The sequence below is a fragment of the Carassius auratus genome, linkage group LG48F (assembly GCF_003368295.1).
Source record: "Carassius auratus strain Wakin linkage group LG48F, ASM336829v1, whole genome shotgun sequence".
Taxonomy (NCBI): Eukaryota; Metazoa; Chordata; class Actinopteri; order Cypriniformes; family Cyprinidae; genus Carassius; species Carassius auratus.
The window spans coordinates 595240-622231 of NC_039300.1; the positions used below are offsets into that span (position 1 = coordinate 595240).

General features: G+C 38.1%; 1 protein-coding gene across 2 annotated transcripts in view; it reads right to left on the reverse strand.

Annotated features, from left to right (window-relative positions):
* Window positions 1-16278: 16278 nt before the first annotated feature.
* LOC113068632 (minor histocompatibility antigen H13-like) overlaps window positions 16279-26992 on the reverse strand; it is a 40022-nt gene continuing 29308 nt past the window's right edge. Inside the window, exons 12-13 of one of the 2 annotated variants that reach the window (XM_026241408.1) lie at window positions 17883-18062; window positions 16279-17384 (exon numbers count right to left, since the gene is read on the reverse strand). In XM_026241408.1, coding sequence (XP_026097193.1) covers window positions 17912-18062 — 151 coding nt within the window. In that variant the 3' untranslated portion in view covers window positions 16279-17384; window positions 17883-17911. The remainder of the gene's footprint in view (window positions 17385-17882; window positions 18063-26992) is intronic. The other variant, XM_026241409.1, reaches the window with a different exon arrangement.

The window sequence follows — 26992 nt, forward strand, 5'->3', positions numbered from 1 at the left end:
TATGTGCTCGGCATTCACTTATACAGTTTAAAGTAGTGCACAGAGCTCATATATCCAAAGTCAAACTAGCTCAGATGTTTCCTGGTACTAACCCTATTTGCAATAGATGTAAATGTGCTGAGGGAACGTTAATTCACATGTTCTGGACATGCCCCAAATTAGAGCATTACTGGCGATCTATATTTCTCACCCTTTCTGCAGTCCTTCAACATAGATTAGAGCCAGAGCCTCTGGTGGCATTATTTGGAGTTGCTCCAGAGGAGGTATGGTTGTCAGCATCAATGTGTAAGGTCCTTGCTTTTTCTTCCCTGATCGCACGTAGAGCAATATTATTAAAGTGGAAAGACCCCTTGCCACCCACTCACACTCAATGGATCAAAGATATGATGTCTTGTCTCTGCCTCGAAAAAATTAGGTATTCGCTAAGAGGATTGAAAAAACAATTTTTTGTGTGGCGCTCTTTTATTGAATATGTTGATAAGTCTGTTTAAATAATGCCACTAGTATGGACACTTTATAATATAATTTTTTTTTTTAATTATTATAATTTTTATGTATGTATTTGTCGTATTTGTTTGGAGGTTAATTTTTGTTAGCATTTTTGTATGTATATTGGGTTCTTACAGTTCCATTTTGATTTAATGGAAGCTATGCTAAGGGGTGGGGGACTGTTAATGTGATTTATTTTGTTAAAAAAAATAAAAACAAACTCTGAACGAAGAAGACTTTCTTGGTGACTATCAACGTTATGTCTTGTCACTTTCTTCTCCCTTTTTTATATCCCACCAGATGAAGTCAAGAATAATAATGGCCAAATGGTAAACACTTTAGTTTTAAGGTCCAAACAACCTGTATCTGTATCCTGCCCACTATGTTCTTATAAATGGACTCCTGGGATTAGTGACTTCTTGAATATAGATACTGGCCAGCAACCACCAGCTGGCAAATGCTGTTCAAGTTTGAGGTGTACACATAATTTGAGCAGATGAAGGTGGCTAGCCCAGCTTTATCCCAACATCGAACTCTTTGCACTGGTCAGGTAAAGACTGTTTTCATTCCTATAGGTTTTGAATTTCAGACTTTCAGATCTTTCATTAACCAAAATGATACCATCCTTCTGTAAGGGAAACAGGTCAATTTAGCTCCAAGAGAAGGGAATTTTTAACAGAATCATTGTTTCATGGCTGATCACTTAAATGACCAGCGATTCATTGAACGAGCCATATTACATCAACTCTGCAATGGTTATTAATATCCAAAGTATAGTGAAAACACTTAATTAGCACAGTAACAAGATCAGCAGTTTAAGACATTAACTTGTAAGCACAAAACACAAGATACTTCTCTTTTCTATATAAATAAGGCTTTATTAGATAAATCTAAGACATAAACTAATCTAACACATAAGCACATGCACTCACACATTCATACAAGTTGCAGGAAGAGAAAAAGTTAAGGAAGAATGAGTTTAAGAGAATGAAAATGTTAAATCCGAAGTTTACAGCAATATGTGAAATTGCATATGTGGCATTGAGTGGTCAGGTAGGGGAGCGGACCCACCAAAAGTGGATATACATCGACTACGCCACCCGGAATATACCGGGACATAACAGCCCTACGAAAGGGCACACAGGTTCGTGTCCAACAGCCAGGGTGAGCATAGAGACAGATAGTACAATATATTTGCAATTTATTTATATACACACACACACAACTGTAATGGTTTAAACATTGTTTTTGGATACAGTATAAAACATGCCTAATACACAAGTCTACCAGTTACAAAAAATGACCAGGAGGAGAAAAATGACCAGCAGGGGCCTTTTGGATTATCACCTCACATCATACCGCAAACCACTCAATTGTGAGAGGAATACAATTGGTCAAACACCACAAGTGGACACACTGAAAGTATAAAACCCCCACTTTAAGTTCCTACTCATAAATCACATAATTAACTGGTATAAACTAAGATATTTATATCACAACAGTTAAATGGATTCAAACCATTTTAACCAATGATGAAGGAGTAGGAACACTGATAGGTTCCCAGGCTGGAGTGACGTCAACCAATCATATCTGGGCTAATACCTTACCCTGCTACACATAGACATGAACAAATATCCACGATAGGTTCCCTTTGTTATAGTTGAAAAGGGGGTTTCCTGAGGTCGCCAATTGGCTGGAAGTTCAGTAGTCGTTGCAGTGCTTCATCTGACGATACAGAGCTGTGGGCTGGTTAGTTTTAGACAGGTGCTCGAGGTCAGAATCTGAGACACAGCTTTACAAAACTTAAATCAGAACATGAAACTCTCAACGGAAGTAAAAGAACAGGAAATAAAAGAACAGATGCAAAGTTTGACAAGACTAGGTGGTGTTTCTTCTAATCGTGCCTAATGTTGTCTTGACCAATTAGATGTTGTCTTTGCTCGGGGTATCATCATATGATATGTGATTTTATCAAGCACGTGGTCCGAATTTTTCCCGCTCTTGCAGGGTATAAATTTGGACAAGATTCCTATAACTAGAATATGATACATTTGACAAATGACTGATGGTCAGAAATGTCTCAAGCAACAAGATTGAAACACATACATACTAAACATGAATATGAATCCTTAAGCTATTTAATAGTTATTAAAAAGACATACACAATAAGTGATTAGAAACATGATAGTCAAACGTGTGGGTTTCATAAATTATATGGAGTTAAGCAATGGACTGATATTTCTTGAGAAGTCCTTTTGCGTCATTTTGGTGCATCTACATCTGTAAAACACAGTTTCTCTGCCATTCCTTGACATAAGGTTGTTCTGTGCAGACCAGAGGTTAAAATGTCCCCGTAGGAATTTCACTCTGGTTCTTCTAGGTGGGGGAAGTCAATCCAACGATGTTGTTAAGTCTCATTGGTTTACATTTGATGGTCAGGCTGTGCATCTCTTTGACCATCAATCTTGATTACTTGCCCCAAATTTGACAATCTCTTTTTCAAATTTAAATAGTCAATAATTGTTCTAATGGTGTTAATGTTGAAAGCTGTTCTGTGAAAGAGTCTGTTGGTTAGTGGACTTGTTATGACTTGTGGCACTAAGAATTGATTGAATCTTATCAGATTAACTTTGATCGTTCACTCTTCCGTGACCTCAGTACACCTGCAAAGCGTTAGCACTCGTTAGCTTGTCATTAGCGTTTTCTTTTCTCCTCTCCTCTCTCACGCTGCAGTTTTCCACAAGTTCATCAAACAACCGCAGTAAGAATATTTCATCAAGCACGGTGAGTAATGGCTTTTCCTACAATTGTTATTTGCACCTCTTGCCACATGTACAGTTTATCTATCTCTGTCGCTGATGAGGGATTCACGTGATAAATGCAGGGAAATAGTTAGGCTGACAGAGAAGATTTCAGAATTAGAGACACGCATCCGAACTTTAATTGAGGACAGTAAGAATGCTAGGGCTCTAGAAACGGCTTTGGATGCGTCTAGCTCAGGGATTCCTGTACATTGTCCGGTTCCAGCAGAGCCCCTGCAGCAGGGCAACTGGGTGACGGTGAGGCAGCGTAGTCGTGGGTCAAAACACCACTCTTCTGTTCCGATCCAAACATTAAACAGGTTCTCCCCACTCAGTGATGCACCCACTGAGAAACCTGATGAAAGTGCTCTAGTTATTGGTGATTCTATTGTACGGAACGTGAATATAGAGACACCAGCCACCATAGTCAAATGTTTACCGGGAACCAGAGCGCCTGATATCTTGGCAAATTTAAAAGTGCTGGCTAATGCTAAACGTAAATACAGTAAGATTGTTATTCATGCCGGCACTCTTCGCCAGTTCCGAGATGACTAAAAATAACATTAAAGAGGTGTGTGAACTTGCAAGCACGATGTCAGACACTGTAATATGCTCTGGTCCCCTCCCTGCTTACCGTGGTGACGAGATGCATAGCAGATTGTCATCACTCAATGGCTGGATGTCTAAGTGGTGCCCACAGAATAACATAGGTTATATAGACAATTGGACGAGCTTTTGGGGCAGACCTGACCTGTTTAAAAGAGATGAAGTGAAGTGAAGTGACATTCAGCCAAGTATGGTGACCCATACTCAGAATTTGTGCTCTGCATTTAACCCATCCGAAATGCACACACACAGAGCAGTGAACACACACACACACACACACTGTGAGCACACACCCGGAGCAGTGGGCAGCCATTTATGCTGCGGCGCCCGGGGAGCAGTTGGGGGTTCGATGCCTTGCTCAAGGACACCTAAGTCGTGGTATTGAAGGTGGAGAGAGAACTGTACATGCACTCCCCCCACCCACAATTCCGTCTGGCCCGAGACTAGAACCCACAACCCTTCGATTGGGAGTCCAACCCTCTAACAATTAGGCCACGACTTCCCATGGATGGTCTTCATCCCTCCTGGGGTGGCGCCACTCTTCTGTCTAGAAATATGGCAAATAGTCTTAGTGTTTATACTTGACTAACTGGGGCCCAGGTCAGGAAGCAGAAAGACTGGCTAAACCGACCGTCTGCTAGCTGCCTCCCGTCACAGAGGTCAGTTAATTCTCAGCACATAGAGACTCTTTCACCTAGATATCACACTATAGAGACTGTGTCTGTTCCACGAACTAGAAAATACAAAAAACGTCCAAACCAAGTTAAGGTTAACAATTTAATTGAGGTTCAACCAATAAAAAACAAATGCAATATGGATAAACAAATGATAAAGATTGGCTTATTGAATATCAGATCCATTTCTACGAAAACACTTTTTGTAAATAATATGATAACTGATCATAATATAGATGTGCTCTGCTTGACAGAAACCTGGCTAAAACCTGATGAATACATTATTTTAAATGAGTCCACCCCCCAAGATTATTGTTATAAACACGAGCCGCGTCTAAAAGGCAAAAGGGGGAGGAGTTGCTTCAATTTATAATAACGTTTTCAGGATTTCTCAGAGGGAAGGCTTCAAGTATAACTCGTTTGAAGTAATGGTGCTTCATATAACATTATCCAGAGAAACCAATTTTAATGATAAATCCCCTGTTATGTTTGTACTGGCTACTGTATACAGGCCACCAGGGCACCATACAGACTTTATTAAAGAGTTTGGAGATTTTACATCCGAGTTAGTTCTGGCTGCAGATAAAGTCTTAATAGTTGGTGATTTTAATATCCATGTCGATAATGAAAAAGATGCATTGGGATCAGCATTTATAGACATTCTGAACTCTATTGGTGTTAGACAACACATTTCAGGACCTACTCATTGTCGAAATCATACTCTAGATTTAATACTGTCACATGGAATTGATGTTGATAGTGTTGAAATTATTCAGCCAAGTGATGATATCTCATTATTTAGTTCTGTGTAAACTTCATATAGCCAAAATTGTAAATTCTACTTCTTGTTACAAGTATCGAAGAACCATCACTTCTACCACAAAAGACTGCTTTTTAAGTTATCTTCCTGATGTATCCGAATTCCTTAGCATATCCAAATCCTCAGAACAACTTGATGATGTAACAGAAACTATGGACTCTCTCTTTTCTAGCACTTTAAATACAGTTGCTCCTTTACGCTTAAGAAAGGTTAAGGAAAACAGTTTGACACCATGGTATAATGAGCATACTCGCATCCTAAAGAGAGCAGCCCGAAAAATGGAGCGCAGCTGGAGGAAAACAAAACTAGAGGTATTTCGTATTGCTTGGCGGGAAAGTAGCATATCCTACAGAAAAGCATTAAAAACTGCTAGATCTGATTACTTTTCTTCTCTTTTAGAAGAAAACAAACATAACCCCAGGTATTTATTCAATACAGTGGTTAAATTAACGAAAAATAAAGCCTCAACAAGTGTTGACATTTCCCAACACCACAGCAGTAATGACTTTATGAACTACTTTACTTCTAAAATCGATACTATTAAAGATAAAATTGCAACCATTCAGCCGTCAGCTACAGTATCAAAGTCAGTGCACTATAGACCCCCTGAGGAACAGTTCCACTCATTCTCTACTATAGGAGAGGAAGAATTGTATAAACTTGTTAAATCATCTAAACTTACAACATGTATGTTAGACCCTATACCATCTAAGCTCTTAAAGCTTAGGTCCTCTTCTGACTATTATTAATTCCTCATTGTCATTAGGATATGTCCCCGAAACCTTCAAACTGGCTGTTATTAAGCCTCTCATAAAAAAGCCACAACTTGACCCCAGAGAACTAGTTAATTATAGACCAATCTCGAATCTCCCTTTTCTGCCCAAGATACTAGAAAAGGTGGTATCCTCACAATTATATTCCTTCTTAGAGAAAAATGGTATATGTGAGGATTTCCAGTCAGGATTTAGACCGTATCATAGTACTGAAACTGCTCTCCTTAGAGTTACAAATGATCTGCTCTTATCATCTGATCGTGGGTGTATCTCTCTATTAGTTTTATTGGACCTTAGTGCTGCGTTTGACACAATTGACCACAACATTCTTTTGCATAGACTTGAACACTTTGTTGGCATCAGTGGAAGTGCATTAGCATGGTTTAAATCGTACTTATATGACCGCCATCAGTTCGTAGCAGTGAATGAAGATGTATCATATCGATCACAAGTGCAGTATGGAGTACCTCAAAGCTCAGTTCTAGGGCCGATACTCTTCACGCTTTATATGTTACCCTTGGGAGATATCATCAGGAAACATGGTGTTAGCTTTCACTGTTATGCTGATGATACTCAGCTCTATATTTCCTCGCAGCCCGGTGAAACACACCAATTTGAAAAATTAATGGAATGCATAGCCGATATAAAAAATTGGATGACGAGTAATTTCTTACTGCTTAATTCAGAAAAAACAGAGTTGTTAATCATAGGGCCTAAAAACTCTACTTGTAATAACCTAGAACACTGTCTAAGACTTGATGGTTGCTCTGTCAATTCTTCGTCATCAGTTAGGAACCTAGGTGTGCTACTTGATCGCAATCTTTCCTTAGAAAGCCACATTTCTAGCATTTGTAAAACTGCATTTTTCCATCTCAAAAATATATCTAAATTACGGCCTATGCTCTCAATGTCAAATGCAGAAATGTTAATCCATGCATTTATGACTTCAAGGTTAGACTATTGTAATGCTTTATTGGGTGGTTGTTCTGCACGCTTGGTAAACAAACTACAGCTAGTCCAAAATGCAGCAGCAAGAGTTCTTACTAGAACCAGGAAGTATGACCATATTAGCCCGGTCCTGTCCACACTGCACTAGCTCCCTATCAAACATCGTATAGATTTTAAAATATTGCTTATTACTTATAAAGCCCTGAATGGTTTAGCGCCTCAGTATTTGAATGAGCTCCTTTTACATTATACTCCTCTACATCCACTACGTTCTCAAAACTCAGGCAATTTGATAATACCTAGAATATCAAAATCAACTGCGGGCGGCAGATCTTTTTCCTACTTGGCGCCTAAACTCTGGAATAACCTACCTAACATTGTTCGGGAAGCAGACACACTCTTGCAGTTTAAATCTAGATTAAAGACCCATCTCTTTAACCTGGCATACACATAACATACTAATATGCTTTTAATATCCAAATCCGTTAAAGGATTTTTAGGCTGCATTTATTAGGTAAACTGGAACCGGAACACTTCACATAACACCGTACTTTCTACATCATTAGAAGAATGGCATCTACGCTAATATTTGTCTGTTTCTCTCTTGTTCCGAGGTCACCGTGGCCACCAGATCCAGTCTGTGTCCAGATCAGAGGGTCACTGCAGTCACCCGGATCCAGTACGTATCCAGACCAGATGGTGGATCAGCACCTAGAAAGGACCTCTACTGCCCTGAAAGACAGCGGAGACCAGGACAACTAGAGCCCCAGATACAAATCCCCTGTAAAGACCTTGTCTCAGAGGAGCACCAGGACAAGACCACAGGAAACAGATGATTCTTCTGCACAATCTGACTTTGCTGCAGCCTGGAATTGAACTACTGGTTTCGTCTGGTCAGAGGAGAACTGGCCCCCCAACTGAGCCTGGTTTCTCCCAAGGTTTTTTTCTCAATTCTGTCACCGATGGAGTTTCGGTTTCTTGCCGCTGTCGCCTCTGGCTTGCTTAGTTGGGGTCACTTCATCTACAGCGATATCATTGACTTGATTGCAAATAAAAACAGACACTATTTAAACTGAACAGAGATGACATAACTGAATTAAATGATGAACTGCCTTTAACTATCACTTTGCATTATTGAGACACTGTTTTCCAAATGAATGTTGTTCAGTGCTTTGGCGCAATGTATTTTGTTTAAAGCACTATATAAATAAAGGTGATTGATTGATTTAGAACATACTGTTGCCTTTCTGATGAATTTGGCTCCTCATGTTTCAACCATGCTCCTGATCGAATATTTAATTTGTCTGGTTAGGGTCTGATATGCAACACTTCTTTCCAGATGGGTAGTATTTGTGGTGATACCTTCCGAAGAGTATTTCGGTAGTTTGCCTTCTGCAATTATAAGAAACAAGATCTGTGCTTGATGAAACATTGCCGGTACAAAGAAAGTGAAGTGACATTCAGCCAAGTATGGTGACCCATACTCAGAATTTGTGCTCTGCATTTAACCCATCCGAAATGCACACACACCGAGCAGTGAACACACACACACACACACACACACACACACACTGTGAGCACACACCCGGAGCAGTGGGCAGCCATTTATGCTGCGGCGCCCAGGGAGCAGTTGGGGGTTCGATGCCTTGCTCAAGGGCACCTAAGTCGTGGTATTGAAGGTGGAGAGAGAACTGTTCATGCACTCCCCCCACCCACAATTCCATCCAGCCCGAGACTAGAACTCACTACCCTTCGATTGGGAGTCCAACTCTCTAACCAGCAATGCGTCCAAACACACATCTTTTTTGTTGTTTAACCCTAACCATGGTTTTTATACTGTAGAATCTGTATATTCTATCGCCCTACACCAACCCTATACCTAACCCTCACAACTTTGTGCATTTTTACTTTCTCAAAAAACAACAACAAATTCTGTATAGTTTAGAAGCGTTTTGAAAAATGGACACACACACAGCAGCAATAAATCGATAAGTTTTTAATGACGAATGACTTGATCTTATGTTTTGGATCAGATCAGGTGGGGTGTTAGAAGCCAGGATGGTGCAGGAAATACTGTTGGTGAAGAGGTGGAACTCCTAATACAAAGTACACGACCAAGTCAGGTTGGTTGTAAAGTCATGCTTCTATCTTCTCTATATATGTATATGTGTGTGAATATACATTTTATTAAATGTGCAATAATTATGTAACAGTTGTGTAATGTAATGCCCAATTTAAAAATTCAGAAATATTTGAACAGCTGTGCTAGTGGTGACAGAGGCTCATCGGTAATGTAGAGGCTCCTCCACATCTGAAAAAAATAAGAACATGTAAGAAAAAACAACGGAAACAGTAGCTCAGGCTTAGAAAGACTTTTACTTATAATTTTGTTTTATAATATGAAATATATGTAATTTCTAGAGTGAAATCTCAAGAGTCCTTTTGAAGATGGTGAATCCAATGCTTCCAATGTTTCTTCAGAAAGCTGTGGACTGCTGTTGTCCTAACTCTCCTCTTCAACATTTTCCTCCAGCATGAAGGAAGGGTCTGTGTTGACACTACCATAGGTGCTGGTGGCTGCTGCAAGTTTTTGCTGCAGAATGTGCTGCTTGTTTAAGACTTATACTTAGAAGTCTTTAATATCCTCAAAGAGGCAATTTGTTATGCAGTACAGTCATATCGACACATAATCCACAACACACACATCCACATGGACAATTTCATAAATAATACATTTAAATAAATAAAAAAATTTAACTATTTCACATATGTTCTCTAGTCATACCCCTTCCCATACCTTATTTGATTGGGTTATTGCCATGGGAATATGAATGCGTTTTTTGCTTGGTTGGTTCTAACCTTAGGGTATCTACAGTATTGTTCAAAATAATAGCAGTACAATGTGACTAACCAGAATAATCAAGGTTTTTAGTATATTTTTTATTGCTACGTGGCAAACAAGTTACCAGTAGGTTCAGTAGATTGTCAGAAAACAAACAAGACCCAGCATTCATGATATGCACGCTCTTAAGGCTGTGCAATTGGGCAATTAGTTGAAAGGGGTGTGTTCAAAAAAATAGCAGTGTCTACCTTTGACTGTACAAACTCAAAACTATTTTGTACAAACATTTTTTTTTTTCTGGGATTTAGCAATCCTGTGAATCACTAAACTAATATTTAGTTGTATGACCACAGTTTTTTAAAACTGCTTGACATCTGTGTGGCATGGAGTCAACCAACTTGTGGCACCTCTCAGCTGTTATTCCACTCCATGATTCTTTAACAACATTCCACAATTCATTCACATTTCTTGGTTTTGCTTCAGAAACAGCATTTTTGATATCACCCCACAAGTTCTCAATTGGATTAATGTCAATGTCAATGTCAATGTCAATTTTATTTATATAGCACCATTTCCACAACACATGGTTGACCAAAGTGCTTTTCATATAACACACACCACATTTGCACAATAAAGATAAAAGTAAAAGTTAAAAATTAAATTTAAAGTTAAAAAGTACCACAACCATTTAAAATAATTTATAAGAAATAAAAAACTATAAATAAAATAATGGTAAAACACAGTGCTTCAGCCAGAAATGAAAGCTTTGTCAAACAGATAGGTTTTTAATCTTGACTTAAAAATGAACACAGAGGGAGCTAATCGAATAGAAGAGGGCAACTCATTCCAAAGTCTTGGGGCGATAGATGAAAACGCACGATCGCCCCTGGACTTCAGCCTTGTCTTTGGTGTAAACAATAGTCTCTGGTTTGATGACCGGAGAGATCTTGTTTCACTGCGTTCAATTAAAAGTTCAGATATATACGAAGGGGCCATACCATGTAGTGACTTAAACACGATTAACAAAATTTTAAAATCAACTCTATAGCGTACAGGCAACCAGTGTAAAGACTGTAAAACTGGAGTGATATGATCCCGCTTACGAGCCCTGGTCAGAAATCTTGCTGCTGCGTTCTGAACCAGCTGTAAACGAGAAAGAGCTGTTTGACTAATCCCAGCGTACAGTGAGTTACAGTAATCTAATCTGGAGGTAATGAAAGCATGTATCACTTTTTCAAGGTTTTTAAAAGATAGGAAAGGTTTTACTTTAGCAAGAAGCCGCAGTTGGAAAAAGGAAGATTTAACCATAGTATTAATCTGTCTTTCAAAATTCATTTGCTCATCGAATACAACACCCAAATTTTTTACATGTTGCTTAACATACGGTGATAACTCACCCAGATTTGGAATTGTAGAAGTCACAGACACAGAGGGTTTAAAAACAATCAATTCTGTTTTGCTCTCATTGAAATTTAAAAAGTTTAGAGACAACCATTTCTTTACATCACTCAAACAAAGCAATAGTGCATTCAGTCCATCCAGTGCATTCCGTTTTAGAGGCAGATAAACTTGTGTATCGTCCGCATAGCAATGGAACGATAGCCCATACTTTCTGAAAATAGAGCCAAGAGGGAGCATATAGAGAGAAAAAAGAAAGGGAGCTAAAATTGATCCTTGAGGAACTCCACTGGTTATCGCAGCTTTACTTGAGGTATGATCTCCTAACTTCACTGAAAAGGTCCTATTTGTCAGATAGGATCTAAACCACTGCAGGGCACTGCCAGTAATGCCAGCACAATATTCCAGTCGATCGAGAAGTACAGCGTGATCGACAGTATCAAATGCAGCGGTGAGATCTAAAAGGAGTAAAACCGCATAATTACCTGAGTCACATGTTAACAGTATATCATTTGAAACTTTCAGCAGTGCAGTCTCAGTAGAGTGATGTTTTCTAAACCCAGATTGGAAAACCTCAAAGATCAAATTTTCAGCCATAAAAGATTGTATTTGATCAAGAACTGATTTCTCAATAATTTTTGAAATGAAAGACAAATTAGAGATGGGCCTAAAATTTGTCAGAATAGTAGGATCCATACCCTGTTTTTTAAGCAGAGGGCGAACAGTTGCATGTTTAAGCGACTCTGGAAAAGTACCTGTTTGTAAACAGAGATTTATCAAAGACAGAAGATTTTGAACAACCACATCTATAACTTGCTTAAAGAAGAGAGGGGGCATTACATCAGTTGGGGAACCAGATGCTTTCAGGTGATCCACTATTTCTATCAGATGGTTATCTGTAATAGGACTAAAACAACTAAAGACAGCAGTACATCTAGAGAGAGTTGAAGGGTCAGATGAAACTGGGTTTAGCCCCATTCTTAAGTCATGTGTCTTCTGTACAAAGAAACAAAGAAAGTCTTCACAGGAAACTAATGACACTTCTATATCAAGACCAGTGGAGGGGTTGATGGTGGAATTTATAACATTAAACAGAGTTTTCGGTTTATGACAGTTCTTGTTTATAATGTCTGTGAAATAAATCGATCTTGCCGTTTTCACTGCTTTCTGATATTGAGTTAGTGAGTCTCTGAACATTTGCATTGAAACCTGAAGTCTGTCCTTCCTCCATTTTCGTTCAAATCTTCTGCAAATACGCCTAAGAGTACGAGTTGTGTCATTAAGCCAAGGCTCAGATTTTGGATTATGGAGATGAGACTTTAAAGGTTCCACTTGGTCTAGAGCATAAACACAGGTGGAGTTAAAACTGTGAAGTAGTTCTTCAGCACTTCAATCGGTGTTTAGAGTGTCATTTTGTAGCAAACCTTCACTAAAGGCTGAGCGAAAAGCTTCTCTGGTAGCTGATGTGATAAGCCGAGACTGACGAGCCGAATACATCGGCGTAACAGTTTTGTTAAAAGATGGAAACGTAAACATAATAGTCTTGTGGTCAGAGAAACCATTTTCACACACCTCTAGTTCATTCAGAGAGCAGCCGTAAGTTAGCACTAAATCCAGTGTATGGCCATGCTGATGAGTGGGTACACTGATCTGAAGCATCAGATCAAATGCATTTAGCAGATTGATAAATTCCTTTGCTAAGGAATCTGCTGCACAACATATATGAACATTAAAGTCCCCAACAATCATTAGTTTGTCATATTTTGCAATGAAATCTCCCAAAAAGTCAGCAAAATCCTTCAGAAAATTCGAATTAGGTTTTGGGGGACGATAAATCAGTGCAAACAGAATAGGGTCGCATAGCTCCAGAGTAAACAACTGTAACTCAAAGCTTTGGTATTCCTTTGAAACTACAGGACGGCAGGAAAAAATGTCTTTATAAATAGAGGCCAGACCACCACCTCGTCCCGTTGTATGCGGTGAATTTAAGAACAGAGAGTTTGACGGAACCATTTCAGAAAAGGCACTAATATCCCCCGGAGTAATCCATGTTTCAGTCAAAAAGAGAAGGTCTAGGTGGCGAGTAGAGAAAAAGTCATTTATAATGAAAGTCTTGTTTACTACCGACCTGGCGTTAATCAAAGCCATTCTGAGCAGCGCTGGAAGTTCAGGAGAGGCCGCAGGTTGTTTCGCCCGAGGCAGCAGCCGAAGATTCCCCGGACACACTCCTCCCCGCGCAGGGCGAGGCGCGCGAAAAACCGGGATCGGCTCCAGCGAGGTGGGAAACACGGGAACAGTCCAACCATGCACTGGCTCCAGAGAACGCCAGCGCGGGTAACATATCCCGAAGTCCTTCATAAAGCTCCCTGGGGAAGAACGCGACTCCCGATGGAATCGCAGGTAGCATTTTAGCTTAACAGCTAAGCCACCCCGTCGTCCGCGTCGTCTCTTTCGCCTTCTGCCCGGCAGGGAGCAAGGCCAACGGCGTATACAGTCCGGAATTGACTTCAGAAAGGGAGGTGGAGCACCATGAAAACTGATGAGTTGTTTATATGAAATTTCTTCCAACTTTAAAAGAGTACATCGGTCATATGTTAAAACTGGTGAAGCACACTGTATTAAACACTTCATAAATGAGCTTAAAACAAACAGACTCAGGACTATGCTGAGCGATAGACGGCATGCCAACCACAACGGCGCCATCTTGCGAATCACTCTTAGTCACCTGGAGATTGGGCTGGCCACTCCATAACATTAATTTTGTTGGTTTGGAACCAAGACTTTGCCCGTTTACTAGTGTGTTTTGGGTCATTGTCTTGTTGAAACAACCATTTCAAGGGCATGTCCTCTTCAGCATAGGGCAACATGACCTCTTCAAGTATTTTAACATATGCAAACTGATCCATGATCCCTGGTATGCGATAAATAGGCCCAACACCATAGTAGGAGAAACATGCCCATATCATGATGCTTGCACCTCCATGCTTCACTGTCTTCACTGTGTACTGTGACTTGAATTCAGAGTTTGGGGGTCGTCTCACAAACTGCCTGTGGCCCTTGGACCCAAAAAGAACAATTTTACTCTCATCAGTCCACAAAATGTTCCTCCATTTCTCTTTAGGCCAGTTGATGTGTTCTTTGGCAAATTGTAATCTCTTCTGCACATGCCTTTTTTTTTAACAGAGGGACTTTGCGGGGGATTCTTGAAAATAGATTAGCTTCACACAGACGTCTTCTAACTGTCACAGTACTTACAGGTAACTCCAGACTGTCTTTGATCATCCTGGAGGTGATCATTGGCTGAGCCTTTGCCATTCTGGTTATTCTTCTATCCATTTTGATGGTTGTCTTCCGTTTTCTTCCACGTCTCTCTGGTTTTGCTCTCCATTTTAAGGCATTGGAGATCATTTTAGCTGAACAGCCTATCATTTTTTGCACCTCTTTATAGGTTTTCCCCTCTCTAATCAACTTTTTAATCAAAGTACGCTGTTCTTCTGAACAATGTCTTGAACGACCCATTTTCCTCAGCTTTCAAATGCATGTTCAACAACTGTTGGCTTTATCCTTAAATAGGGGCCACCTGATTCACACCTGTTTCTTCACAAAATTGATGACCTCAGTGATTGAATGCCACACTGCTATTTTTTTGAACACACCCCTTTCAACTAATTCAACTAATTGCCCAATTGCACAGCCTTAAGAGCGTGCATATCATGAATGCTGGGTCTCATTTGTTTTCTGAGAATCTACTGAACCTACTGGTAACTTGTTTGCCACGTAGCAATAAAAAAATATACGAAAAACCTTGATTATTCTGGTTAGTCACATTGTACTGCTATTATTTTGAACAATACTGTATATCTACGACCAGAAGGGAGAGTCTCATCAGATATAGTTGGTACAGGTCTACCTGTTGTTTACCAATGATTTTTCCACAGGTTGAAACAATCTTCCCCAATTTGTTTCTGTGGGTGCTTTTTGAATGTCAATTACAGCATATGTGTTACCTACCTTTACTCTCTGTGGCCGCCCACTCAGGAAGTCCAAGATCCATTTAATTAAGTGTTGAGTTTAGTTGGAAATTGTCAGCCATTTCACTAGTTCACGCTTACATATAATTAGCTGAGGTATGGAATGCATATTTGACGTGCTGTCCGGGGAAGGGCTCCGAGCTCGGGAATGGCCCGAACCTAGAGTACCCCCTCTTCCCCGTCTATTTATAAAGTGAACTTGAAGTGAGGAGATGGGGTGGAGGAGGGATGCTGATAAACCGTCAATGGATAGAGGTAAGTCAGCGATATTTATACTATGGGATTGATTACTTGATAATGGTCCACCTGTGTTGGTTAGGCTAAGTATCTGACGCGCTCCTCCCAAATCTTAATAAATTACATTTTGTAGTGCTGTCCAAATTCTGAGTGAATGACTTCATTTTCCTACATTCGTCCACTACTTTTTACCCACAATTCATTCTTGATTTCGAGTGTACAATTGATGTACACTCGCTGAAGCACTATTTCCCACAATCCAAAGTGTAGTAGCGCCGAGCTGGAAGAGAGAGCGGGAGCGAGCGAGTTTGAATGAGAGATGACGTTTACATCTGTTATGTTTTTTTTTTTTAATAAATTATTTATATTAAAACATGTTATTTAGGCAATAACACACTTTACTATTTTACTAATTTATTGAGCTGCCATCTTTGTTAACTTTCAAAAATGATAATTTGGTGATAATTTTAAAATGTTTGTTAATAACAGTAGCGTATTCATTGTGATGTACAATTAACAGTCGCCTGAGGGATCTTGCATGAGCTCAAAACTGCTCAGGAGATACTTAAAATAATAAATACATAAAATTATGAACATGTTAATGTGTTTTTATTTTTGTTTTCAGTATTTTAATAGCATTTAATGATTATGAACATAAAAGCATTACAAAAAATTTATTATATATCATCGATGAAACCACAAAGCTGACGTGGAGGTATGTATAATTGCAATATAAAGTCATTTTGAGTATTATGAATTGCTACACACACACAGCTGCCCTAAACTAACATTGGATCTTACCAACATAATGTTTCTGTAATGATCAATCTACCAGTAAGAGTATGCTCTTTAGTCATGGTAATATTTGTAATTGTAAAGTACAATTATTGTTAACAAGAAATTTTGACCACAAAGTTTTAAATTCAATGTTTGCACAGACCAAAATTATATATATATATATATATATATAAAATACATGATACACAGCATAAATATGCGAAGTTATTATCATTACTCATTTGACAGGGTGAAAAATATAGAGAAGCACAAACTACACTGGTAACATACTTTACTCCAGTGGTGAACACCACAGTTTAATGCAAATACAAAAGTTAAACAGAGGAAGAAATGATCCTCACATAAGCTTAAACTTTTACACGGAGAAAAGAAAGATTACACTAGAGACCGTAAAATGATGGTTACCAAGCAAAGCATGGAACTAAAACTAAACTAGAACCCTTCAACTACATCCATACCATCACTTGCTAGGGAGATATTGGTTCCCACCGTTTTGTTTACACTTGCATAAAATAAAAATATGAATGTTTCATCCTTTCATGTAATAAATTATGGACAATTACTTGTGTTTATAGATACCCGAAAAGGTAATCGTGACATCCAATTTTTTAAATCATTTTTTATAGCAATCTGACACATTCAGACAGCCCAACTTCTACCCAGTTTAAATACTGTATTATAACAACAACAAAAAATCTTTGAAAGCAAATAGCCAAATGTTTAAATATGAATTTTGAAGGCAATGAAATTAAGATTTCACAGGCACTGAGAAAGCTGTTGTACATTAAAAGTTCTAAATTAGAGAACATATGCCTGCCATGAGCAGCATGACAGTTTGCTGCATGATCACATCACTATAAAAAACAAACATAGGACATGAATTAAGTCTCAGCATTTTTATTTGTCTTTATCAGATTCTGTTATTTCCACTTTCAATGACGCCTCCTCTGGTGAAGACTCTTCATATCTGCAGGAGACAAAAGAATTAAGTCAAGCGTGACTGGGAGGCAATCAATATTAATAAATATGGATAAAAATAGGAGACAGGTGTCGGGCTGCTCTGTCCCTATGTTTGATGTGATTTGCCCCTTTTTGATAAATGAATGTCTGCTGTAGTGGACACCAGTGATAGAAGTACACTGAAAGATGTATAAGGAAATCAATAAGGCAGGACAGGAAACAAACAGACATCAAGAACTTGTGAAAGTTACCATGACAAAGCTCAGTGCTCACTGAAGACAGAACTACAGGTAAATGGATGGAAAAAAATGTAAATGGGTCTTACATTTCTGTCATTTTATACAGTTTAGAAACCACAGGAGCTAGTGCATAATCTCATGACACAACAAGAGAGGCCAACTAGGAGCATAACAAAATGAAACTGTACTTTAAATGACCCTGAATTGTGTGAGGATGTTGACAGGAAAAGATCAGGAAGGTTCAATTGAATGATCAATGGCGATACCTGCATAGTAATGGAAAAGAATTCAGTTGTTACATGTCGGAGGGTGTGTGCCGGCGACGGCTGGGGGTCGACAGGCCAAAACTCTGCATGGAGTTAGCCAGACTAGCTGGAGAGCCCGACACAGTGGGGAAATGAGTGAGCCGCGGAGTGTGGGGCAAAACTTCATCTGACGATTCATAGCTGCATGCCAGAGGACAAAACACGGGAAGGGAGATGATAGGGTGAAGAAAGAAAGAAAGAAAGCAGGAGAAAAATAAGAAGGTAACACGAAGAACAAAGCACAGAGAAGAAAAGGTCTGTAAGATGAAAGCTCACACCTGAAAAGACATAAAGAGCTGCTTTGCAGTAGAGGTATTCACGGGTCCAAAAACTCATGCCCGAACCCGAAAGAGACCTGTAATGCACTACACCCAACAGACCCGGACCAGTCTGTTATTTCAAAAGCTGCACCCGGATCCGTGTAGATCCGAGAAATTCCTACCTGGACCAGTCGATTATCTGTGTCTACCCGCTGGGAAGACACAGACCCAACTGGACCCGATTGTTATTCGACCTTAAATTGCGATTACAAGTCAATAAACCTGTTGCTTACCTAATTTAAGGAGCCGTAGTCTCTTTTCCTTCTACCTGACTGGCTGGGATGCATTACAATTGTCCGACAAGAAAGTAATCAATGTTATTCCTATCATTATTCCAAGTGAAAGCTTAATCCACTCATTAGTTCAGCTTCAAAAGTCCACTTGACGTCACGGTGACGGATGATAAATCCAATTTAGCACATGTACATTCTGTCTCCTGTTAACCAGTGTTGTGCTAGTTACTAAGAAATAGTAACTAGTTACAGTTACTTCATTCAAAAAGTAACTCAATTACTTTGTTGATTACTTACAAAAAAAAGTAATGCATTAAAAAAAAGTTACTAAAAAGTAATTTTTAACAGTAAAGAACGTTCTTTTAATGTTCCCATTAATGCCCTTTTATGCATCATGGTCTATACAAACACAAATCTGACTATCAAAATAGTGTTTAAAAATTACTTTAAGTCAGACCAGCACAAACTGAATATTGTACATCACAAGGATTTCTGAAATAAATACCAAAACATCTGAATAATATATTCAGAATCAAAAACTAAAGTGGCTTCTGCATCATAAACTGTGAAAGGAACATTTTCAAGGGCTCAACACAACATCTTTTAAGTATGAAAACTATCAATAATGTACAACATGACACAAAACATTTTGAAATAAAAAGCAATCTGAATTATTCAGAATCAATTTTGAGAAACTCAGCACCCAAAATCTTATATTGGCAATAGGGATGTCAACGATTAATCGATGATCGATTAATTGTCGATAAGAGATGCAATCGATTAAGGCTATCGATGGTCGGTTAACCGATTCAATGTTGTGCTGCGTGCGGCTCATGCGCACTCAACACGTGCGAGCGGCTGTGAGTGACGGTGACGATATATAAAAGCATCATCATTCATTCACAATGTACAAATTAAGCTTTTAATGTGATTTAAACTTTAAAGTACATTAAAATAGAAACAACATAAAAGTTCTTCAACATTAAATGCAATAGAAATGTAGTTACTTATCATTTCATCAGATAACTGTTTTATATCGTGCGCTTTGCAGGGCTGCGGGACACAGTGACAGGACAGGTAGTCTATTCATTCCTACAACTTGTTAATTCATTCCTACGAATTATTAATGTGGCAATTGTCCATGTTTCATTAATTTTGTTCCCTAAATAACCCATGATTTAAGTGAAATAAGGGAACAAATTAATAAATCGAACGAATTCTTAATTCATGAAATCTTTAATTTCCCTTCCCATGTTTACCACAGTAAGAGATGCGAAAACAGTTATTAAAAGCGAAAGATAATAAAATAAACCTGGGAAATTAGAGGGTTAGACTATGAAGATTTAGGAAAAGAAACGATGCCTAAATATACTGAATTTGTGCAAATTCGTGACCAACCGGCAAACCAGAACAAAGCCGCGTAAATGAAGACTATGGGGTCCAAAAGCATGGTCGCGATCTAACATTTTCCAGTTAACCTATTATTCCTCTAATAAACAAAGCTTTTATACCACACTTGTCATAATCAGATCTTATCATTTCTAAATAAATAATTGCTGGATTCAAAACAGCGATTAATAGGCGCTGTGGCCGACACATTCCTGGAGCATTCACTGCTGTCACTAAACGGTGACGCCGAGCATCGTTCACAAGTTTCTGCATGGACCTGACTAGGGCACAGGTTCTAAGCCCTGGGACAAAATGGGATGCTTTAAGGAAAATTTATAGCCTACTAAGTAATAGGCCCAACATAAAAATAACAATTTGTTTTCATGTTTTTTTTTATTTATTTTTTTTTAATAGGCTATGCGAAATATATCCGACTTAAATAATTAAGATTAACGGATTTAAAACCGGTCCACTCTGCTGTTATGCCAAGGACGTTTTTGCTCATATGAAGAGGATCATCTTTTCCGTCTATATGCGAATGCGTGTTAAGTACAAGCCTAGTTTACATTAGCTATAAATAATAGTTTAACATTCAAATACATTGCGAATATGGAAACATTTAGATTTGTGCCGAATGAGACATGAGCAATAACCTCCAAATAAATCTAGCCAAAGCCGCGCTCGCTCATCCTCGTCTGCACGCATGCACTGTCACGATCTAATGCGCTGTATGCTGGATTTTTAAAAATCTGCATTTTCTAGGACAGAATCCAGCAGGATTAAATTAATGTGAGCAACTGTGTTTTGGTGCAGCAGCGCCGATGTAGTTCACTTAATGTGCAGCGCAGTCACACGCGCTCCACATTTCTGCTAATTTTATACAATAATGTCAGTTGAAAACATTGCAATTGTGCTTTAAAATACAACAACGAGCACCACAAAACCATTTAAAGATGCGCGTTCAGCGTTCTCCGTGCGGGATTGGAAACTGTCAACAAAGTAAAATGACCTCAAAAGTATGGCGCGCTCTCTTCATTTTATCAAATGATCATAATCGCATCTATTCATTTTATAATCCTGCTACTAGCATTTTATTCAGACTAAAACCTCTTTAATTCAAGTGAGAAAGCGTTTTGTGTGTGTGTGTGTGGCTTTTGCACATCCTGTCATACCGCTGACTGCGTGCCTGCAATAGACGCATTTTGCAGTATTATGGTTAACGATTAATCGATTAATTGATCGTTAATTTAAACGACGATCGATCATGGAAATAATCGAAATTTGACATCCCTAATTGGCAACCATAAATTAAATTATATGCTATAAAAAGAAAACATAAAAAAATATAAATGTTGTTTAAAAATGAAATCTATGTTATCATAACGGGCTGCCTGAAAAGCCGGCGACTCCACAGTAGAGACAGGCTGCATGTTTTCAACAATGTTTCACTTATAGGAGAAAAACATACAATCCGTGGCAACGGCATTGCAATCCGTCCCATCAGTTTATATAAACCGTGCTCACGAATTCTTAAACCGTTCCATCAGTTAAACAAATTTTCAATCCGTGCGCTCAGAGTATTGAATCCATACCCATGAATTCATTATCCGTGCGCAGCTTTCACAATCCCATCCCTCGGATTTGTAAACTCATGGTTTTGTGGCTCCGCCCCCGCCTGCAGATTAATTTGTTTAGTAAACAATTTTTTCATAGTATCATATGACACCATGATCAGCTTTTTAGCGTTTATTTTACATTAATCAACAATAGGATAAGACAGTGTTTTATAGCCTAAAATAAAAGCTAAAAAGAAGAAAAATAGGTAAAAAGCAATATAAACAAATAATGTGCTGGTTATGTTGTAATCTCTTTTCTAACTGAAATGTTATAATAGGCCTAATTATTTAATAATAACATTAACAGTGAAGCACGCATCTAACTCTGTTTGGAGCTTAGTATAATAAAATTAAAAGTCTTAATGTTAAGAAAGAATAGTACACAAAGGTTATTTAAAAATAAGGCATTCATGAATTTTATGACTAACATTTTTACTGTCTTAAGTTCACTCATTGATTAAGCTTATAAATAAAAATAAAAATAACTATAATTTTTTACCATTATTATATATTATTATACAGTTTATGCATAAGAATCTTATCCAAAACGACTAACAAAAGAGGAACAAATCACTCCAGAGTCAGTCACAATGCCAGGTTTATTTTATAATAGTAATCAAGTGCTGAGATTATCACAAATTAAACAAGATTTTGATGCACATCTTTATTAAATTGTTGTATTCCACCTCTTACTACACTTGAGAGAGAATCACTTAAGACACTTTGCTCTAAACCTATTACACATAATAATATTCATAAAAACTATGTTAACACGTAGGAGCTTGCTGCATGAATCCGCAAGTACAGTTTACAAATCCGTGCGCACCCTTTCGCAATCAGTTTCCTCGGGGAATGAATTCCTGGGTACAGATTCTAAACCCGAGGGTACGATTTACAAAATAGGAGCGCACGGATTGGAAATTAGTGGGCACGATTTGTTAAACTGAGGGAACAGTTTATGAATTTGTGAGTACGGTTTATGAACTGACAGGACGGATTGCAAAACCCTACTAATTTTTTTTCTCCAGGGCTCCATACATTCGAACCAGAAAGACACAGCTTACATTTGACTAAAAGTTTTTAGTCTTTATGTTCAACTGAAGTGAATAATGAGCATATGTCCAAACATTATTTATTTATTTTTTACAAAAACTGGATTCGCTATAGGTGGCCTTTATTTAACCACCGAAGCCATGTGCAGTATGTGATATTATGAATGCAGAAATTTTATTTGACGACTTGTGGACTGTTCAACTGCAACACTCATTGACTGCATTGATGGAGCTTGGAAGAACAAGTTTTAATATAACTTTGACTGGATTCGTCTTAACCTGTTAGCCAGCACCCCCCATTATGGGACTCACAGCTGAAAGTGCTCTACCAAGCTTATAATTGTAACGGTTTCCTACTTCAGTGTGTTACAAACATAGTTTTGGTGTCTTTGGAAAGAAGACACTTTTGGCTGTACTTTTTATCAACCAGATTTTATAATGCTCAAAAATATTAAATTATCCTCCATCAGCTGACAGGTGCGTCACGAGCCCCCAGGAGGGTACGCCAAAATTCAAATATATTATCTTTCGTCTATCATTCATTATTTTTTCCTGGTGGATCGTCTCATTCTGTTTGTGACACTGTACGCTGCAAAACCATACTGTTTTTTTTACTAACAAGACAGTTTTTTTTTTTTTTTTTTTGAGTACGTTTTCCATAATGGACAAACTGTTTACATTTCAGTTCTTCAGCGACAGAACTAAGGAATTATGATCCATATTACAACGTTATTGCTTCATTGGACCAAACATGCTCCATGAGATGTTGTTCAGTGGACCCTTACCTTTCTAACTAAACCGGGATTTACTGCTGTGGATGTGTTTATGACTCGTTATTACGACGGAGCGTTTCCATTGTTCATGGTTGTATGAGTACTGTTGTACACAAATGTAGCAAATACAGTCTTTATAAGCTTTCCATTGAGAAACAGCGATCTGTCATCGATGCTTGAGGCTTAGATCTTTATAATGATACATAGTTTGTCAAGATTAAATGTGTCCCGTTTAATTAAATCTATTCATAAACACTGACACGTGCGAGTTGAGTGGCTTTTCAGGACGAGGGCGTCGGGGTGCTGGGTAATAGGTTAAAGAAGAAAGTCGTATACACCTAGGATGCTTCAAGTTCAAGTAAAAACAGGTCTAATTTCATTTTTGGGTGAATTAAGCCTTAAATCTGGATCAGAATGATCTGGATTTGGAAATAATGTACTAATGTACAAGTCAATAACCCTAGGTACGTTAACTTTCACTTACGCTGGCGAACGTTCTCAGCGTCAGGGAGGAAAGTGAGGTACTAACTGATCTCTGCTTTTTTACAGTTTGCAAACTGCATGGATGGCGTGATCGTTGATTTTCCTTCAAAACACCCAGTTAAAAGAGATGCACTATAACGTGCGTCATCACTACGTCACACCCTTTACGCCATATGTTCTGGCTTTTGTACAATTGAACAATTCTGGGACGTGTTTGCATTCACACAGAAGGCGACCCAGCAATGTTCCGGGTCCAACGTGCAGTGTGAAAGGAGCTTAAAAAAGGTGGACTACTGTTAATTAACCAGAGAAAAAAAAATAGGAAGAATCTAAAAACTCTTAGCATAAAGCCAAATACCACACACAGTTAAATATAATCTGTTATCGACTAATCCAAAATCCGTTACGGGAGGTCCCTTCCAACACCCTTCCAACTTTTCACGTCTCCCTTCATTATATCTAATGTGACCACGCCCCTGCGCTGAACGCTCTATTCAGATTCAAACTGAAGCGTGCAGCTTGAATACACCCACACAGAAGAAAAAGCAGCAAGACTGTTCTTAAAGTTATTTTATTTTACTGTTTGCTTCGCGATGAGAGGAATCAGACATAATTCACCCCACAGATGTGATGTACACAATATACAATACTATACCATTCAAAAGCTTGATGTAAATAATATAAAATGTAACAAATAAAATGTAACTGTAACAAATGTAACAGACAATGCGGTTCTTTCAATTTTTCCCCCCTAAAAAAAAAACTGAAAAAATATTCTCAGTTCTTTTCAACATTAATAATAATAATAATAATAATAATAAATATTTTTTGTAGAAAATCAGGTTGTTAAAATGATTTCTTAAGGATTGTGTGAGTGGAGTAATGATGCAAAAAAAAAGTTTGAAAGTCAGCTTTGTTCCTAATAAAAAGTTTAACTGCTCCCCCAAGTGGATATTAAATTATGGTGTGGGATAATTAAATAGATTTTAAATAAACTTAAAATAAAATTATATACATTTTATTTTGTCCTCACATTCTTTCTCACATATTATTATAGCCCAGTTTGTGCTGATTACAGTGATATTAGACTTTACAAGAAACTGAAAAAAGCACAAATGTCAGGGACAAAAACTTCTCCAGGCCCCAAAAATACCCTTAGATTCCAGAGGGTTAATGTTCTGCATTTCTGTTTTGAGCTGCGTGCGCTGAAGTTGACCAGTAGAGCATGCGCGCAATTTGCAGGGGGGTTACGGGGGTCATGACCCCCCCAATAAATCAGATCCAACTAATATTACCCCCTCAATATCATAACATCATTCAGATTAAAATAATGAAATATTCAGAATGAATACTTTTGTTCGTTTTCTTTATTAATTTCATTTGCCAGCAAGAAAGATAGTATCATATTTTAAATAATCTGTAATGTAAATTAGCATGTTACCTTTTACACAAGAAAATTATTCATACGCCGCGAGTTTAACCCCCCAATGGTAGACCCAAAGTTACGCCCTAGTAGTAGAGTGATGCCTTTGATAGCAAATTTTTAATCAATGGGATTTAACTCAATTTAATGTAGAATACGCTTTGTTATTTATACAACATAAAGTTAATATTAGGACTGATATGCTTGTTATATGCAAAAAGAGCCTGAGTGCAAATGAACGTGTCTGTGCGGCTCTGAATGCAAGCTCCTTTTGTGGATGACAGCTAAATTCAAAAAATTCACAGCGTTTTATTATAATAGTGTTCTCATTTATAATGGTGTGGGTGTGACAGTGCAGTAATAGTTATTAATATTCTGCTTCGTTGTTTGTTGTGCTTGTGCTGTGCCCTGAAGAGAGATCACCGTAGTACTACATTGAAGCGCTTGGCTCAAAACAAAAATGCATCTTATATCAGGTAAATAATAGATCCATGATATATATACACCTGCTGAAATGTTTTGGAATCACTTGTACCCTACCTCCTCGAAAAAAATCCAGTGTCTGCTGGTGTCAGTTTGAGTCTTGGTAAAGTTTTAAATCCCTGCCGCCAAGATGCTCCTCTGTCAGTCAGAGATCATGGAAAGTGTAACAAATCTATAGGGGTGGTTGGATTTATTCACGCACTTTAAAATATTAAAAGTTTCTTTCTTTACAGTGTCTTATTCATGGCTTTATCATAATAGGCTGCATATTATCTTATTAGGAGAAAACCGCAAGTTCTATGTGAAATCAGACCTCATCAGTGCTCGCATATAGTCAGAATGGCATAATCATAACAGCCTGCGAATATTTGACTGCGAGATTGGTAGTCATATCAGGCTCCTCGAATCGAAGCCTCGAATAGTCGACTATTTGGGACCCACCCCTAATGCACACGATGTAAAAAAAAAAAAAAAAAAAGAGCTTCATTAACTAAAATTAACTGAACTTAAGTGATTTTAAAAGGAGCCTTCTTTACTTACTTTTAGGGCTGGGCAAATCCCAGATTTTTTCTGGAAAAATCAGATTCATGATTTAAATCCATTTTAAAATCAATATTCAAATGACAAAAACAATTCTAAAGTTTTAATTAGTTCTTTATAATTTATTTACAATAAAATTTATAACAGACAGGATTAAAAAAAAAAAAAACTTTTTGGTTTGACTGTTAAAACTACAAAGTAATCAAAGCTGCAGTAAGTAACTTTTTTAAAAGTATATTTTTTACATATTTGTTAAACCTGTCATTATTTCCTGAAAAAAAATCAAGCTCCTCTGGCTCCTCCCAGTGCTCCTATTGCCATTTGCAGTCACGGACTGCTCCCGGTAAGAAAACAACCAATCAGAGCTGTAGAAAAATGTATATAATAAGCGAGTACACCATGAATCCATTTTCCAAACCGTGTTTTTAGCTTGTCCTGAATCACTAGGGTGCACCTAAAACGTGTTTATATTCGGACTATTTTAGATTGCTTCGGGGGTACCGCGGCGGAGTAAACCAGTACGTTTGTGATTCTTCATAGACATAAACAGAGAGAAGTAGTTCCGGCTAGAATGTTCTTCCGCAAGACACAAGCAGTTCTGTTTATTAACCGCTAAAGCGTCAAAAGTTACCGACTGCAGCTTTAAGTCAAGAGCAGTGAGTGATTTTCATTTTCATTTTCTTGGATTAACATTACAGCAGCTAGTAGCTAAATTAGGCGCGGTCCCTTTAAGAGACGATGAACGCATCCAATATAATA